This window comes from Corapipo altera, unplaced genomic scaffold, assembly GCF_003945725.1.
Source record: "Corapipo altera isolate COAL_440 unplaced genomic scaffold, ASM394572v1 112, whole genome shotgun sequence".
NCBI classification, from domain to species: Eukaryota; Metazoa; Chordata; class Aves; order Passeriformes; family Pipridae; genus Corapipo; species Corapipo altera.
The window spans coordinates 4,836,745-4,854,009 of NW_020884899.1; the positions used below are offsets into that span (position 1 = coordinate 4,836,745).

Below are 17,265 nucleotides of genomic sequence, written 5' to 3' on the forward strand. Positions count from 1 at the left end.
GAGGTGGCCAGGTTTGGAGATGGACCACGGGCTGCTTGTGTGGGCTTCATCTTTCCAGTGCAGCAAAGCAAACTGACAGAACCAGAAATCAACTGTTGCCAGTTTCTCCATTTCCCCTTGAACACAGCTCTCGCTTTTGATGAGGTTTAGTTTTAATGCCTCCTGGATTAAGGCAATTAAGGCCAATTAATATTATTAATTAGCAAGGGACCAAGAATCAATCAAATCACTTAGGTTTAAAGCTAAATAGAAGGGAAAGAAACCCAGGAAAAAGAAAAGCAGAGTTTGAGACCCACCTGCCACCTCTGCCCTCCCCTCCTCCTCTCTCCAGACTCATGTTTTGATGGGAAAGGGATTTGAGCAGCTGAAAAGTGACAGTGCTAGAGCTACTGTGCCAAGGGTGGGGCTACCTGTGCTATGTGCCAGTTCTCTGCCCACTCAGTTGTCCTTCATGGCTCAGTGCCTGTATTTTAGGATTAGACACTGTATATTTAACCATCATGTCACCCTGCAAGTCTGTAAACAAGGCTAAAGACACTGTTCAGAGACAGAGCAACTGCCTCGAGGAGCACTGGAATGGACAAGGCAGTGTGTGGGTCTCACAAGACCCACAGTCCCATAAGGATTTCCCACGGATAACAGTCCCCTGTGCTTGTTACCACTTAAATCAGAATGAAAAAGGCATTCCACTGATCCAGGGAGCAGGAGTGCAGGAGCAAGCCAGGAAGGAAGAACAGTAAGTTTTCAGTAATGAAGGCTACGAAATGATGCAGAACCTGGGAAGCTTTTTGTAGCTGGTGCTCTTCTCATCCCAGGGGAGAACAGACATGCCTACTGTCATTTCCCAGACACCTGGGAAAGAAACAGGAGGCTGCACAAGTCCACATTATTTATACTTAAATTTCTACTACTACATTCAAAGCAGTATAAATGTGGATTTGTCATGGGGGAAGGGGAGAGTTTTTCTGTGTTTACCTCCTGAGCCTCTGCCAGGGATGTTCCCATCTACTTGCTACCTCTGCTTCACTTCGTAGCAGAAGTGAAACAGGAATCTTCTTTCCACTATTCCCTTCCATCCCCCACAAGGCAAAAAAGTCTTGCACTTCCTGTCCATAAAACAGCCAAATCTGTAGTCCTCCTGATACATACCTAAGTGATAAGCAAAGCTGGAAGACCATGATTGCAAATATAAAAGTCTCCTTCAGTATTAAGCTCCCAAAATTGTTTGTGGTTTGGGTTGTTCAACCCCCCAGAATTGAAGCATAACAAAGGACTTCAATCTTCCCCATCCAACCACACTTCAATGAATACTCTTCCTCACTTTAATGCTACAGGGGACATTTTTCCTCACAGATCTGAGAAAAATGAACCTTCACCCGAAGCACAACTTCAAAACAGTCTCAGAAGATAAAGCACTTAGACCTACTCAGAATAGGACTTTCTAATTGTGCCTGGTGATACAGAGCTTGTGAATTAGATCCCCCACCATAGCTGATTCTGCAACAGCAGTAAACTTTTACAAGAAATCTTTTAACTATTTCAGGAAAGAAGCGTAGATAGGGTGTTGGACAGTATCAAACTTGATAGATTTGTGCATTTTAAAGACAAAGGGATCAATTTGTTCATCTGTTTGGCAGCCTGCACAGTTTTCCTTGTGCTTGTTCCCACTTCCTGTCTAATAAATATACTTGAAAGACATACTCAACACAGGTCTGCCTCACGTGCCCCAGCCATTTAACAATGGTTAGCCTCAGTTCCTCTGCAATATTTTTTCTGTTGAATGACCCATCATCCAAATTACCCCCTGAACCACAAAACCAGCTTGATCTTGATCAGACTGACAGTGGTCACAGCTGGAAGAAAATAAGTACGTGTCTGTTCCTACTGTTCAGCCCTCTCTCCGTTTACAGGTAGACCGGACTCCCCACCCACAGTTCAAATAAAGAGCTAAGTAGGTTCCCTTGTGGTAACTAAGTAAGATACCTTATGGTATCCTCCCAGTCATAAAACAGGTCTCCCTGTGATGAACTGCCCAGAATTAATATATCCCTGCAGCAGAAGCCTTTTGCTAGTGCTCTTTGAACTACAATGGAACATCTGTTGACAATCTCCCGCAGGGTAACTTCTCCCCTCCCCTATTTTAATCCTCTGTCTCCTTCAGAAGTACACATCAGTTGCCACAGGATGACTCTCACAAGCATTAGAGTGTTTCCTTTCACACTGGTCTATCTTGGAGCTGTAGGAAGAGGGATGAGCTGTCAGCCCTGTTCAGTGTTTTCTTTAAAACTTGCTATTACGTCCGAACTCCTGAAAGTTTTGATGCTTAATTGCAGGTTGTGCTTGGAACAAGACAAGGTTCATGGGTTCTGAAACATGCCTTTTAGCCAGATTTAGACACTCATTTGATTCTGACTGAGAAGGGTTTTGCTGGGGACAACTGCAAAATTAGCACAGGTTTCCTTTGTGCTAATCCTGGCTATGCCTTCTGATAACACCAGTAAATCAAGACACTGACATAATCGTTGTTTCAGTTTCCCTTCTGATAATCTTGGGGGCAGGATGAGAAATTCTGCCTACTTTTTAAAAAGGATCTCAGTATTTGTAGGTGGAAGGCTATGTTTTTTTGGTGGAAGGAACTGTGTACAATACTATTTGTGGCTGTCTAGCAGAAAGGGAACCTGTTTTCTCAAAGGCCTTAGAGAAGCACTGAGAAAAGAGCTCCCTTTATTTTACAGAGTCTAATCTGGTGGCCCACACTGAGTGACAGGGAATTGGTCACTCACATCCTGCTCAGTCTATTTCATGGATGCTCCAAGTCACTTTGCAGCTCGCTTTCAGTGGGATCTGAGCCACCTGAGCAGGTTTTTACACCCTGCCCGTGATCTGCCAAGGGCTGCTCACACATTCAGATCCGCTCCAAGAAGCAGAGTTGAACTCTGGGAAGCAGCTGTTCACTGGAGAGGGAAAACTATAACTGATCTCAGGCTGATCTTCGAAGCAAAAGCCACAGTCCATGCAACTGAATGAGATGGAGTTCACAGGAGCAGCCTCTGCCACTGTGTTCTGTCTTGATCTGTGCTCAACCCTCTGCTTGATCAGTCCTGCTGCTACTCTCAGTGTCACCAGACTCTGCCTGCTTTTAAAACCAGTCCTAACTGAGCTCTGCTGGACTCTCCTCACAGCGTCCCTGACTCTGTGCCGCATCCCAAAGTCCTTTGTATTGACTGAGAAGCAGGGAGCAAAGAGAATGCCTCAGAGCTATCTCCTGCACTATCCCACCTGCTAAGCTACAAAGCCTCCAGCATCAAATAGTCTGTTGTCCTCTTTCCCCACAGTCTTAAGGCTTTCTGAAGTCAGTGTCATTCATTGATCTCTTCCCTTCTCCTTCACCAGACAGCAGTTCTAAAATTAGGTTATCTCAGAGCCAAATGGAATAAAAAAATTCAAACCACATTAGGAAATTTCACAAGGCCCTTTTTTTTGTCACTGTGGCACTCTATTCTCATAAAACAAACCAGCAGCCTCCCCTTTATGGTCCTCATGGAACTTTCTGTCCAAATAACAAAATTTCTCAGCCTGTTTTGTGCCACACAAGAGGAAGCAATTTACCAGCACTTGTCAAGTCAGCTGCTCCATATTGGGTCTTGTCAGACAGGGTAAATCTATGGTGAGTCTATATCTGTTCTGTTCTTGCTGTACATAGTTTCCCTAAAAGGCACAATCTAAGCCCAGCTACACATCCCAGAGCTTTAGCTAGCTAACAGTTTAAACAATATTTACCATAACCCAAAACTTACAGTATATCTGGGGGAAAAAAAAAAACAAACAAAAAAAGAGCAAACCATTTGAAGGCATTAGTTGAGACAACATACTAAATTCTCTCACTTTGTTCAGGTCCACCAAGTGAGACCTCAGAAGACGTGAGAGGGCTGAAACAAAGGACCACAGCCAGGAATTCTCTGACTCCCATTGCAGCCAGGCACTGCAGCATCTCTCCCTGTGCAAGCCAGATGGCAACTGCAAAAGCTGATTGACACATCACAAATCAGGCCCTGCATCAGCAGTGTCCCCCTGTCGCCTGGGTGGAAGAACAGAACACACAGCATGGTGTCATGGGGGTATAAGGTGTAGGTCTAAGCAAGAGGGCAGCCAGCAGTTCAGGGCTCAGGTAGAGTGTGGGACAGGGCAGGTCTGTGAATGATTCATCAAAATGGCTGTGTCCCTTCCTTGAGCTGCCTCCCTTGGGTCAGCCCCACACCTCACAGCTTCCAGTTCTGGGAAATCCGGACAACAAACAAGTCAAGAAGAGGAGTTTGCCCACCTCGGGAAGACAATATCCTTTCCATATTTTAGTTGTTCCTGAGAGTAAAGAGTGCATCTTTTAGTTAATGTTAAAGGTCATGCAGCTAGCTTTAGTTCAGGCAGGCTGTCAGGTCACTGCTGAGATCATCCACTCCAGCTATTTCTAGTCACTTCTCCAGCACTGCTCTCCTCCAGCTCAAAACACAGCATTGGAGATATTTGTGCATTCTACACCAAAAGATCAAAGAATTAGCCTTCCCCAGACTTCTTACCCCATATGCCAAACCTAAGAACAAACAGCAGCCTCTATCTAGCCCCTCCAGCACTGCTGGTTCAGTGTGGTCTGCAGTCTGTGTCAAACTCTATTAAAAAACATCCTCATTTATCTCCTACTGAAACAGAAATACCAACAAGCATCCACACAAGCTACTTTAAGTTCAAATAAAAATAGGTGCCCATGTAAGTGAATCATGGTTCCAAGTATGGCAGCAAGCTGCCAGCACAGCTACTGGGTGCCTCTACTGGGTTTCTGATGCTACTAGAACATCAATATTTACTCCTAATAACTGCAGGTAATACTATAGCAACAGGTAACTAGCTGATTATTATTAGATGAAGGGGTTTGCTTGAGCATTTGATCAGTAAGGCTCTACTGATGTGCCTCAGAATAAATGTTAGAGAAAAAACTTAACCCCTTGATGGGAATTGCAGGCTCATTAGACATTGCCCAAACAGCAACCTGACATGTTAGGGCTGCATCTATAAAGCAGTTAATTGTAGCAGGTTTGCTAGTAAAGCCTGAATCAGCAGGATTACTAAATTGGAAAAACAGAACACAGGGCAGTTTAACATGCCTTACAGCCTCCATTCATAAGAATCTTAAGCATCTTACTCAAGTAGGGCATGAATTTTTTTCTTTTAAAGGAACATTAGCCCTTTGTTCCTGATTTCTTTTAATGCTAACTGTTAATGCAAACACAAAGTTGTTTTATATCCCAAAAGCAAGGCATAAATCCAAAAGGATAAAGAGGCTGAGAAAGGAACCTTCTTTAAGTAAGCAATTTTCACCTTCTCACTGGCTGTGTGTCAGCACCAAAACAAAAACAGAGCCACATTAAAAAATGGTATCTTGGCACTGTCAGAGGAAGTGATAAATATCATAATTGGCCCTCACATGCAGCTTTTCATTACCCTGACACTGCACGGGGAGGGAGGATGAAAGAGCAGACAGGCACACACATGTTACCTCTGTCCTGGCATAGCAATGCTGCTCTCAGAGCAAAGTTTTAACCCTGGCCCAAGTGCTAGGCCACTGCTCCAGACTGGACTGTCTTCCTGCCTTTAGGTGCAGTAAAATTGGGCACAGCAAGTGCCTCTCATCAGCATCACCTCTGGAATGCCCTGAAGAGTAAAGCTCTGTCACCCACATTGCTGTGGAAAACCCTGCCAGGTTCTTTAGATCCTGAGGGTGCAGGATTCAGCCACACTTACCTTCAGGCACCTTGATTTCTGCGGCCCTGGAAAGCTCATCGGAGGTGAAGCCTCTGAGGTGGAAACCTCACCCAAAGATGGAGAAAACCACTCTGCCTCTCTCAGCAAGTTCTTGCTTCTTTCTAAAAGAAATTAGGCAAACAGTGGATGAGGCCAAAAGTTCAAGGATGGACTTGCTGAGCCTAAACCTCCACTGTCTGCCTTTTGTGACACCTGTTATCTCGTGAAGAAACTGCTGCTATTCCAATTTAATAGCATTTTCTTATTCTTGGTTGGGTACAGGCAGTGGCACAAGGCAGCAGAAAACAGGTCCATGACAGGCAAGAAAACACATTGGCAAAGATGTTCAGGCACTGGATTTCACCCATCTTTGACACTCAGCTCCAACCAGCTCCAACCAGCTCCACATCATGGAGGTTTAAAACACAAAGAATCAGCCACCTCATTTCTGCTCAAAGCCACAGCCACAATGCAAACCCCTTCCCATACAGGGCTCAGCTTGTGTTGTAAAGGCACAACAGGACACCTGACCTGACCATGAGATCTCTAAATCAAAGAGAGGCTGGAATAGCATGTCCCAGAGTGTTAATAAAATTGGAGTAACTGGGAAATTGTTCCTATGATCTCTGTCTTTCTTTGCAGGTGCCATGGATGGCACTTTCTTGCAGAACAGACTTTTCACATCATTCTTCAGGTCAGAGACTGTAGATCTGCTAGAAGGATAACACTGACAGCCCCTTAAGCTTAGCAATGCCTACTGGAACAGTTACTGGGGGTGGGGATGGGGTGGGAACTACTTTGATGGGGCTTCCAGCAAAATCACACCTAGAAGCAGCTCTTCTGAGCAATTCAGTTGTGTTTTCAGAGATGAACCGTCTGGCAGCAGAATCTCTGCCTCCCCACCTAGCCCTGTTCACATTGTTCTCTCAGTTGTGCCAGCACAATTTTTTTCCTGCAGCAGCACTGTGAAACACACCACTTCAGGGGAAAAAAAACCTGACAAAAACCCCAAACAATGATGCACTTGTTAGAACCAGCTCGGCTCCCTGATCGGATTTACAGTAGAGCCAACAACTGCAGTGGCAGAAATTCAGGAGGCAATGTGCTGTGAGGCCGGGGCAGGATAAAGCAGAGGGCTTGGAACATTTTAAGCTGATGTTGACAGAACAGACAACATATCCGAGCTTAACAACAGGTGGGAGAGTGACATAATAAGGGAAGGCATTAGGCTTTTAGAGAAAGAAATAGGGAATTGATATTTATTTACAGGAGAACTGCAATGAAGTTCCATTACTGAAAACATCTCACCAATTTGATACAATATTTTTTATCAAAGAAAACCTAATATAATAGAGCTACATTGACCTCCAGACTCAGTGTTCATCAGTGCTTCTCCACTGATAAAAACAGACATTTATATGGTCAAGGGCTAGAAAGATCAGAAAAACAGACAAGGAATTAAGATGTCCTTTAACTCCATTTCAGTTAACAAATTGCCATGAGTCTTCAAACAATTTGTGGGAGTCTTTCTCAAGTTCCAACATAATGCGGAGCAAAAGTTCTTTAACAGGGACAGAAAAAGGTTGCAAGAGCTGTGGATGGAAAACAGAAGGAAAATCTCTTCTGTTATAACCAGTACAACGTTGTGTTTTGGTGATATTTATTTAATGTTGTGGAGAACACTGAGAACTAATGATTCTTTTTGTATAAATGCTTCATGATGACACTCAATCACGCTTAGCCCATCATCATTAGCCTGAGGGAATCGAATGAGAGTGTTGTGTTTTTCCTAATAATAAAAAAACCCAAACCACAAAACCATACCTGGGACACAGGCACCTCACCGAGACATCGCTGCCTTCCCCCAGGGAAGAGATACATATTCCCTGGATGCTGTTTCCCTGTAGCACAAAGCTGTTTGGGGAAGCAAATGCTGGCAACAGTGACATGAATACTCTGCTAGACCTGTGATAGTTCTGATATCTGGCAGCTGTCCGAGGGCAGCTGGGGTTGGACAGAGGATACAATTAAACAGAGTCAAAAACATCTAAGGATCCTCGGTGAGGAAGCTGAGCTGTCACTCATTTCTCTCCAGGCAGCAGGCAAGAACCCTTGGGTAGGAGTGGGGAGAGAGCAAGGGCTGAGCTGGGGGGGGGGTTGAGGCACAAACAAAGCTAGTTCCCACCAGCCAAGCACAGTGAGAAAGGAAAAAGAGGGATGAAAGAATTACAGTAAGCCCTTATTCTATAGAGTAAGCTCTATAAGGCAATTCAAAGAGCACCTCTTTTTGGAGGCACTAATTATTATGTCCAGTCATCACAGCAAAATGCAAGTACTGTCCAACTAGCAATGAGGGAGAGCATGTGGAGCCCTGACAGAGGGCTTGGGTAGAAGACAGCAATACTCCTGATGAAACAAGGCAGATGAGATGGCTCAGGGAAGCCATGAGCTAACTCAGACCCTGCCAGCTCAGTGCCAAGGACAGCTGGGAAGGGAACAGCAGGTATCCATTGTCAGCGCCAACATGGAAGGAGCTGGAGATGCTAACCCTCAGGATACAAATGTCTCAGTAACAGAGGCTGCCACTTAGAATCATAGAATATTCTGAGCTGGAAGGGACCCACAGGGATCATCGAGTCCAACTCCTGGCTTTGCACAGGACAACCCCAAAATCTCCCATGTGTCTGAAAGTGTTGTCCAAACGAACCTTGTCAGGTTTGGTGCTGTGACTCTTTCCCTGGGTAAGGAAAGGGTCACATACTTCTGCTCACCCCCTTCACGAGCTGCCTCAGAAGGACTAAACACCTTTCCTGCACTTTGCCAGAGGTCATCTCCAGGAGAGGGCACACTTTTAAGTCACACCTGCTTCAAGCTTTGCCAGTTCAGGATTTAAACAGACGACCTCACCTCACAAAGCTGGCAAATCTCCTACCTTCTGCATCAGTAAAGCCACAGCCATACTACCCGTGCTCCACAAGACAAATCCACTGCTCTATCCACAGGCAGGTACCAAGGAGACAGCTGGCAAAAGAGAACGGCAGGATGAGAGATCAGTCCCCAGCGTCTCTGAGCTTGCCAGTCCACCGCTTGTGAAAGCAATCTGCCACAGGAGCTGTCCTGCAGAGCTCTGAGCAGCCACCAGCCAGCAGCACCCTCCCGTGACACACTCCTGCAGCTCCCAGGCAGCTGCCTTGTCCCTGCTCTCGTGTAACACACACACAGGACTGGGCATCCCCCGAATTCCCTGAAGGTGTGTCCCCTCTACCTGACGTGGCCAAGCCTCTGCTGGGTGCTCCACGCTTCCATCCCGAGTTTGTGTAAACTCTAAGATTGTTCTTTGGAAGGCTGTGCTTTGTGGCTGCTCAGCAGATCTAGCACCTGAGTGAGGACAATCCCTTCCCAAGCGTTTTCCAGATCCAGACCTCTGATCCAGCACATTAAACCTTACAGGAAAATCTCAGAACAACAGGGAAAAAGTAGGGAGCTGGACGGAGGAGATCTTTCTTTCCTTCCACCGCAAGGGGCGTGGATACAATAAGGAAAAGCTCTTGGGGTTCTAGAAGATATAAGGGGACTCCACAAAGCAAGAAATTAGCATTTCTGAAGGGATTCTTTCCCCAAGAACTTGCAGATTTGGCGTCCTGGCACTTTAATAAACTCAAGACTTCAGGCTGGATGGAGAACGTTGCACAATAACTGTAAAAGATTATGTTAAGCTGCTATACCGATTAGGGTAAGGAGATCCAAACCCGAGCCTTGGTCTCAATGTGGCAAATGCATTGGTAGGAACAGGGAAGCTGCGAGGAACACGGGCTTTGAGATGGAGAAGGAGAAAGGATTGCGAGCACAGCCGCCTCGCTAACTGTTTTAGTGAGCAGCACCCGCCCACAGGGGCAGGCGGGACTCTCCAACAGTGTGTTGGGACACAAAACTATGCACAACCCCGGGCGGGGAAAACGTGCCCTGAGCAGAGGGAACCGCCCTCACCCCCCGCTGTCTGGGATGGCAGAGCATGCTGGGACATGGAGTCCCCGCCGGGCGGGCCAATGCTGGGGGAGAGGGCGCCTCGCACTACAACTCCCAGCGTGCCTTGCGCGACGCGCCGTCTCCCTGGAGACGCGGCGGGGGGGGCGCGCGTTGCGGGGGGGGGGGGGGGGTGTTCCCGTCCCGGCGGAACTACCGCTCCCGTGGTGCCCCGCGCGGCATGGAGCGGCGCGTGGCGGAGCGGCTCCGGGGCGCGCTCGGCCCGCTCGGCCTCGAGCCGCACGCGTTCAAGGTAATGACGTCACCGCGGCGGCACCGTGACGTCACCGTGGCGTCGTCACTGCTGCCGGGGCCTGAGGGAGCGCGGGGCCGGCCGGGGGACGGGTCACGGGGGGCGGTGACCCCGGGGAGGTCGGGGCGCCCCTCGGCCGACCCGGCGCTGGGGGTGCCCCGGGAGCCGCTGCTGCCGGCGCGGGAGGCGCGGTCAGGCCGCCCGGTGCCGCAGGGCGCCGTGACTGCCGTGCCCCGGCCCCGCGCGGTGCGCAGGGCCCTGCGGCGGGTCCCTGACCGGCGGGCACCGCAGAGTTGCGCAATGAGGCATCAGGGCAGAGTCCTACGGGCAGGTTTAAATTTTAATCGGAGCGTAGAAGCGCCTGTACACTGAAGGGCTGAGCACCTCATCCGCTCCTAAATGGGCTGCGGGCACCGCTGTCCATGGAAGGGGCCTCTCTCCACTGCCACTGCCCCCTGTGTCCAACTGCTCCTCCTTTGCTTGTCCTAGGGGCAGTCTGCAATAAATCAATCTGCAATAAATCGATCTGCAATAAAGCGATCTGCAATAAATCGATCTGCAATAAATCAATCTGCAATATCAGATACAGATTAATCTGCAATATCCAGTAAGAATCGATCTGCAATAAATGTAGCCCTTCCCTCGGGGAGTGTTGTTGTTTTTGGCACCTGAAGTGTTTGCGTTGCCTGCTGTATTGTCCACATAAGAAGTAAAAGGGAGTGAGGTGCTGAGAGAGGTGGCGTCTCCAGAATTTGGAGAATTTAATGCTGCTTTCCCAAAGCACAGCAGCAGAATTAGGGGTGGAACCCAGATAAAAAGACTGTCGCTGCCAGAGGGGAACCTTTTAGACCTGCAGCTTGCTCTAGATTTCACTGTGACAGAACCAGCCCTGGTGCACTGATTGACACTGGGAAACCAGCAAACCTTAGATTCACATCTCTCTAATTTCTTATGACATCTCAATTCAGCATTTTAAACAAGAGGCACAAAACTAATTAAACCTTGGGTTGACAGAAGGATGCATCTTTATAGTAAACTTAGTTTTCACTCTGTGTTTCCAGATGGGCAGGTCTGGCTGCCACTGTCACCTGTGAAGTCACTTTCAGATTTATTTCACTGATGTTTAGAGCAACCAGTGCATTCATTGCATTTTCAGGTTTAATGTTACTTTACTGGGCATCTCTCTGAATGTTAGACCTGACCTTTATGGCCCCCTGGGAGAATGGGAGTTGTCATAACCTGTAAAAAGACTGATGTTACTGTGCAGGGCATCAGTAGTGGGGTGCATGGGGTTTTGGCCATTCCACCTGGCAGTTGCAGGTCTGAGCCCTGTCCTCGTCATGCTTCCCGCTGCCCTGGCTTGATCCCTCATTTCTAGACTGTGTTATAACACATCCAGCCCTGGAAACAAATATCAAAATGTGGCTGTGTCACTCCACAGGGTGGAGCTGAGGGTTTTGGGGGGGGTCTAGTGCTGCCGGGAGCTTCACATCCTTCATTTCCACACAAGTGTTTCCTGCTGAAGAAATAAAACATGCAGCTTATCATGCGAGCAAAACAGAAGTACCAGTTTCTTTCTGGCCCATGATAAGAAAAAAACAAACTGTAAAAGCTTTATCTAAACCAAACCATCTGATTTGCATTGGCAAGACCTGATTGCTCATACTTCCCTCTAGGTTTCTGAGCAGAGCTGGATAAAGGGCAGACTGGAGCTGAATGCAGTGCCTGATTCTTATCTCACACACAGCTCACAGCACAGCTTCCAGGGACTGAATCCTGGGGTGCAATTCAGCTGGGTTTGAAAGGAAGGCCCTGGGCTGGCTGCCTTATCTGGGTTGCAAATGAAAGGGGGCTACACTTCCTTCCACTTTTTCACATTCCTGCATGTTCCACTAGAGTGGTGTCCCTGTTCTAATGGAAATTTGTGTTTCTTTGCCCAAAGGTTGGATGGTACAATGCTGTTGTCCAGCCAGCCTTTCATCTCCCCTACCCAGATGACACACTGGCCTTCGTGATCCTCAGCACACCTTCAATGTTTGACAAGGCCCTTAAACCTTTTGTGAAGAAAGAACGATCAAAAATAATCAGGGATCCCGTGGATCAGTGTATTTCCTATCATTTATCACGTGTGAAGGAGGTAAGAAGCTGGAATACAGATTTTTTTTACTTTTATGGCATAAAACCAAGTGGGTACAGCAGCAGACAGAGCCTTGCAGGCCTCTGCCTGTGCTCTTTGGAAGGGTGAAGTGTGATTCATGAAGGTAATAAGAGCATCAGCAGCCTGGTGACCTGCATATTCTGTCTCTGCCATCACAGCCTGCAGCTGTGCAGGGACCTTCACAGCCTGGGCTGATGTTTTCCAATTTTCCCAGAAATTCCCCGACCAGAGGGTGGATGTCATGTTTGATTACGAGATCCTGCCCAGCCGAAAGCCCAAGTTCTTGGCACAGACAGCTGCCCACGTTGCTGGAGCTGCATATTACTACCAAAGGAAGGATGTGAAGCATGATCCATGGGGGAAAAAGGTGAGGCAAAAACACAGCCTGGGAAGAACCACTAAACTGCAATCACTGAATTGTGCAACTGTTGTTTACTCACTAGTTACTAGTTCTCCTTGCAGGAAATTACAAAGTCCAGATCACATAAAGGTGCATGAAGTATTTCAGATGGGAATTGGAAGCTTCCAAGATCCTTCAGGGTGGTGGGGAAATGCGTACATGGAGAGAAATATCTTGATGTGTTAAACCTACGCAGAAGAATAAATTGCAGTGCAAAGGCAAACCTGTTGCTTGGAGCATTATAAGTGGGGAAAAAATACACTCTGATTAACCCCTGTGTTAGATTTTCAGAAATTAACCTCTCCCCCCGTTACAGGGTGGGGTGTGTGGGCACAGGAAAATGGGAGTGAAAAGTGATGCTTTGAGCCATACCTTCAGGAAAGAGCTTTCCTTTCTGCTCTGTACAGCACTCCAGCAGAGGGCTGCCAGTGTGAGAAGTTGCATTGAAGCTTGATGCTTTGAAGTTTAACCTTTACTAGAGACAAAGTGAGACATCCTAGATATTTCTTTTTCTTTTTTCTTCCAGAAGATCTATGGCGTGTGTATCCATCCCAAGTATGGCGGTTGGTTTGCTATCCGGGGTCTCCTCCTGTTCCCAGACATTCAGGTGCTGTTCCTGGAGCAGCCTGCCCCTGTTGACTGTGTGAGCACAGAGGAGAAAAGGATTGAGTTGCTGGAGCAGTTCAATTTTCACTGGCAGGACGGGCGCTACAGGGACATCATTGAGGTGAAGGAAAGGTATTCAGAGGAGCAAAGAGTCTATTTTGCCACCCCTCCAGCGGAGAGATTCCGACTGCTGGGGCTGACACAGGAAGCCCAGAGAATCGAATTTCAGTGAGTAACTGGCTGCAGGGAGGGGCAGAGGGCAGCAAAGTGTAACTCATCAGCGCCGACCTTTCCCTGGTGCCGAGGAGGAGAATGGTGTGAATATAAAGAGATGGCAAATCCGAGCAGCGTGGGCAGCGTCTCTGTCCAAACATCAGCTTCCCAGAGAGAGGGAGCTCTGCTCCATACAAGTGCTGGGGGAAGGTGGGAGCGGTGCCTTCCGTGCTGCTGCTGCTGGGGCGTGTCTTTTGGGGAGTCCCTCTTTTTGGTAAGATACCGATTGGCCTTTGGTTGGGAATAGTTCAGACACCCTGGCACCTGGAAAACCCGTGCTGCTCATTAGAGAAGTCATTTTTGTTCTCAAGAATTTTCTTTCCAAGTGTCTTTGTAAATGTAAAAAAAGTTCAGCCATAGTACTCCAAAATTTTTTTTTGTCTGAACTCAGGGCAAATACTTTTTTAGATGTATCCAGCATTTTATTATCCTATGTCACAACTCTCCTTGGGGAATAGATATTTGGTCTTTTCAGTCTTTTCTTCCTCAGAAAGAAAATCTGCCCTGTATTCCTTCACTAGGAATGAAGCTGGCTTAATTTAATTAGGAAGTCTTTAAATGTCTCTTTTCCTTACCATCCAAAAGAAAATTCCCCAGGGATTGTTTGAGTTGTGTGGTCTGTACATGGAACAGGAGTGAGGAGAACGGAGCCAACAGCATCTGCTTCCTTCAGGGTGGTTAGGGAAGGGAAAGGGGCAGTACAAAGGTGCTGTTTCCTCTTCACCCAGAGTTTCTCAGAACACCATGATGTCCTTAGGTCCATTTTAAACATCTACCCATTTATAGAGCAGCTGACTGAAACGTTTGGAAATATGCTGAGTAATCTCTGTGGGAGTGGAGGTTTTACTCCTGTCAAGGTAACTGACTGAAAAGGGCAACTCTCATGACCTTTTCTGAGGTAGATGACATTTGTATTTAAAGCACTTTTCAGTGCCAGCACACACCACACCCCCCCAGAGTTACTGCCATAGTTTGCTGCTGTGCTTTCTGTGTGAGGGAGTTTGCAAACCTGCACACACTTAAAAACCATCACATGAAACCTTGTCACACACACAGGCAAACAAGCAGAGAAAATGGAAAATATTAATGGCATTCACGTTACTTACATTGCTGGATAAAACATCTTCAGGCAGAAACATAGCATTCATTGGTGACTTTGTCCTCTTAGGTTTGTTCAGAGGTTACAGTGGCGCTGGGAACCGGGAATTAACTTATCTTTGAGCGATTTGAGGCTCAGGCCTTGTTAAAATAATATAATACATTAAAGTAGTATTTTATGGGAGTTGTTTTACTTGACTCCAGTGCAATGCTGCAAATCACTAAGCACTTTTTTCCTTTCAATGGTATCAACATGATGCAAAAATACTCACTTTGCAGAACTGAGCCCTTTCTTTTTATGTTGTGATTCTTCCTACCTTTTGGAGACTCAAACATGATGGTTGCCCTCACAACAAGTCACTGCTTGGAACAGTTTTTCGTAGTCTGTGCACTAACTCAGAGTAATCCAAATTCAGTATAACAGGTTTGTTTCCCTGTAAACAGAGTAATGGGCTTGTGATCACTGGGTTTGTTTAATGCATTTGCTGTTACAAAAAAGTCTTTGTTGCTTTTCGTGCTTTGTTCACGTCTGACTAAGGCAGACACCTGACTTACTGTGTGATAGAGGTATTGTGATTTTTAATTTAAGTAAAATAATGAAATTCGTTTAAATTCTGTTCTTTTGTTATAGAATTACTTCTGGTTGAAATTTGTTTGACCTTTCAGAACTTTCCAACTGAACTGTAATTCAACAGGGGCTTGAGCTAATGGCTCATATTAATAACAAACACAAAATACTGATTATCTCAGAAGGATAAATATAGAATGGAATAAGATCTGTCTTTTTACATTACGATTTAAAGTAAAATATTTTGATTTTTTGCATTGATTTCTTACAAATATTTAATATTTTGTCTTAGTTAATTTATTAAACAGATTACCACAGTCACTGCATTTCAATTTTTGTCATTTATTTCTCTTCACATGGTATTTTGGTTAATAAAATATACAAAGTTGTGAGTAACCCTCAGTACTGAGTATTTTTATTTAAACAATGCATTTTTTAACTTGTGAAGAGCTCAAGATGTTCAAGCAAGGATTGATCATCGTGTTTTTAACATCCTGAAAATAGTGAGCTACCTAAGACACAAAATCCAGTATCTGAAAACTAAAGAAAAATTTAGTTATCTTAGCAGAAGTTAATAAACTATTATCACAGGCTTATCTGGGATATGAAAAAATAAAACACACAGCACATTATGAGTAAGTCTAATAAAATTTTATCTCTCCCAGAGCATTTAACAGCAAGCACCTAACAGTGCACTTCTCATTTACAGTCTCCTTATGACTCCTCTGTTCTTACAGCAACAAAAGTCCAAGATGTCCAGCGATACACAACTGAGGGACTTTTCCCGCAGGAACATTAAAGTGATACCTCTAAGTACTGGAATTCTTATTTGTTAAAACCTATTAGTGAATACTGAGTCACAGTAAGGGAAGTCTGTGTTCCTTGTGGTTCTGGGAATGCAGTTGTATCAGGCTGGGCTGAGTACAAATGTTTGGTGACATCCATTCCTACTGCAGTAATTTCAGAGTGACCTGGATTGGGTGTCTTTTCCTTAGTCAGGTAACTGAGATCCACAGCTGCCAGTGAGCAGTTTTCTTTCCTTGCTGCTTGGAGTATAATGGTCTTTGTCTTAATAAAATTGAAGTTTGAGAACCTGTTTGACTTATCTCATCTCTTAGGGCAAGACCAGGCAGGGTGAGGAACGGATCATCCTCGGATCCCGAGGCATTGTGAAGGCATTCTGATTTTCAGCACTCGTGAATGTCAAACAAGTAATTGCAAATACTTGGAGAGATTTACTAGTTCAAGTATCACACTTTACATTTTTAGACAAGCAGGTTTTTTTCTCTAAATCCGAACCTTTAAACATTTATTACAGACTCTTTTTTTTTTCTTTTTCCTCAGCATGACCAGTAGGGTGAGTATTGAAGAGCTGAACAGTAAAAATAAAATAAATTAAAACCTACTTGAATTTAAATTCAGTTTTAGCAGCAAGATATTCAGTATATTTCAAGCTAATAAAATATTCTATGGAGAATTAGCAATTTGTAATGTTTTCATGCACATAACATACATTGTTATTCACCTTCAGTTATATTTAGCCTTTTTTTACTTCATTAACCTTAAAATAACTGAGATTTTTATTAAAATTAAAGATGTGACAGAAAATACCAGTTAAATACAAAGCAAAATCTAATCTGGTGATGAGCAGTCGTGAGTGTTACTGCTCAGAAAAACACCTGAGAAAACACTGTTGGGTTTTTTTGGTACCAGTTAATTCAGTTACATCTCAGTGGTGCAGGAATAAGCACTAAAGTTTCTTTGTGGTATTAAGTGGAGTGTGGCAAATTTAATTCCTGATACTGACTTATTTTCTCCTCCTGGAAAAAGAGTGGCTTGTAACAACCCTGTCTTCCTCTAAACTGTGGAAAACTGGAGATGGTTTGCTGCGTTACTCAGTGTTGGTGTCCCAGCCTCGGGAGAGCAGTGCACTCTTCTGGTTTGTTGTTTTGGTGGGGGTTTTAAAGTTTGGCTTGCTTTGGGGGTTTTGGTATGTTGGTTTTGGGTTTTTTTAGAGCTAGATTGCCCTCCTCTGGATCAGAAGCATAATTGTGCTCATTCAGTGTAGTATTCATGACGTTTTATTAATTTGT

At 45.4% G+C, this 17,265-nt stretch overlaps 2 protein-coding genes across 4 annotated transcripts in view; one reads left to right on the top strand and one right to left on the bottom strand.

Moving 5' to 3' along the window:
* The window catches only part of TESK2 (testis associated actin remodelling kinase 2), a 113,216-nt gene extending 103,447 nt beyond the window's left edge, over positions 1–9,769 (bottom strand). Inside the window, exons 1-2 of the mRNA XM_027649099.1 lie at positions 9,519–9,769; positions 5,794–5,915 (exon numbers count right to left, since the gene is read on the bottom strand). The gene's annotated coding sequence lies outside the window, so the exon portion shown is untranslated. The remainder of the gene's footprint in view (positions 1–5,793; positions 5,916–9,518) is intronic.
* Positions 9,770–9,982: 213 nt separating this feature from the next.
* Positions 9,983–15,568, top strand: MMACHC (metabolism of cobalamin associated C). Of its 3 annotated transcripts, none has more exons than XM_027649110.1 (4): positions 9,983–10,069; positions 12,012–12,206; positions 12,442–12,594; positions 13,154–15,568. In XM_027649110.1, the coding sequence occupies exons 1-4, from the start codon at positions 9,998–10,000 to the stop codon at positions 13,463–13,465; spliced, it is 732 nt and encodes a 243-aa protein (XP_027504911.1). In that variant the 5' UTR covers positions 9,983–9,997; the 3' UTR covers positions 13,466–15,568. The 3 variants fall into 3 exon arrangements, with proteins under 3 accessions (XP_027504911.1, XP_027504912.1, XP_027504913.1); XM_027649111.1 differs by having other exon boundaries at positions 9,995–10,069; positions 13,157–15,568; XM_027649112.1 differs by lacking the exon at positions 9,983–10,069 and adding an exon at positions 10,624–10,676.
* The last annotated feature ends 1,697 nt before the right edge of the window (positions 15,569–17,265 follow it).

Bases quoted from the DNA above. Each gene is read 5' to 3' on its own strand.
- MMACHC (XM_027649110.1), top strand. From the start codon at position 9,998: ATGGAGCGGCGCGTGGCGGAGCGGCTCCGGGGCGCGCTCGGCCCGCTC. The intron at 12,207-12,441 runs GTAAGAAGCTGG...CAATTTTCCCAG, and splicing joins ATTTATCACGTGTGAAGGAG to AAATTCCCCGACCAGAGGGT. The intron at 12,595-13,153 runs GTGAGGCAAAAA...TTTTTCTTCCAG, and splicing joins ATGATCCATGGGGGAAAAAG to AAGATCTATGGCGTGTGTAT.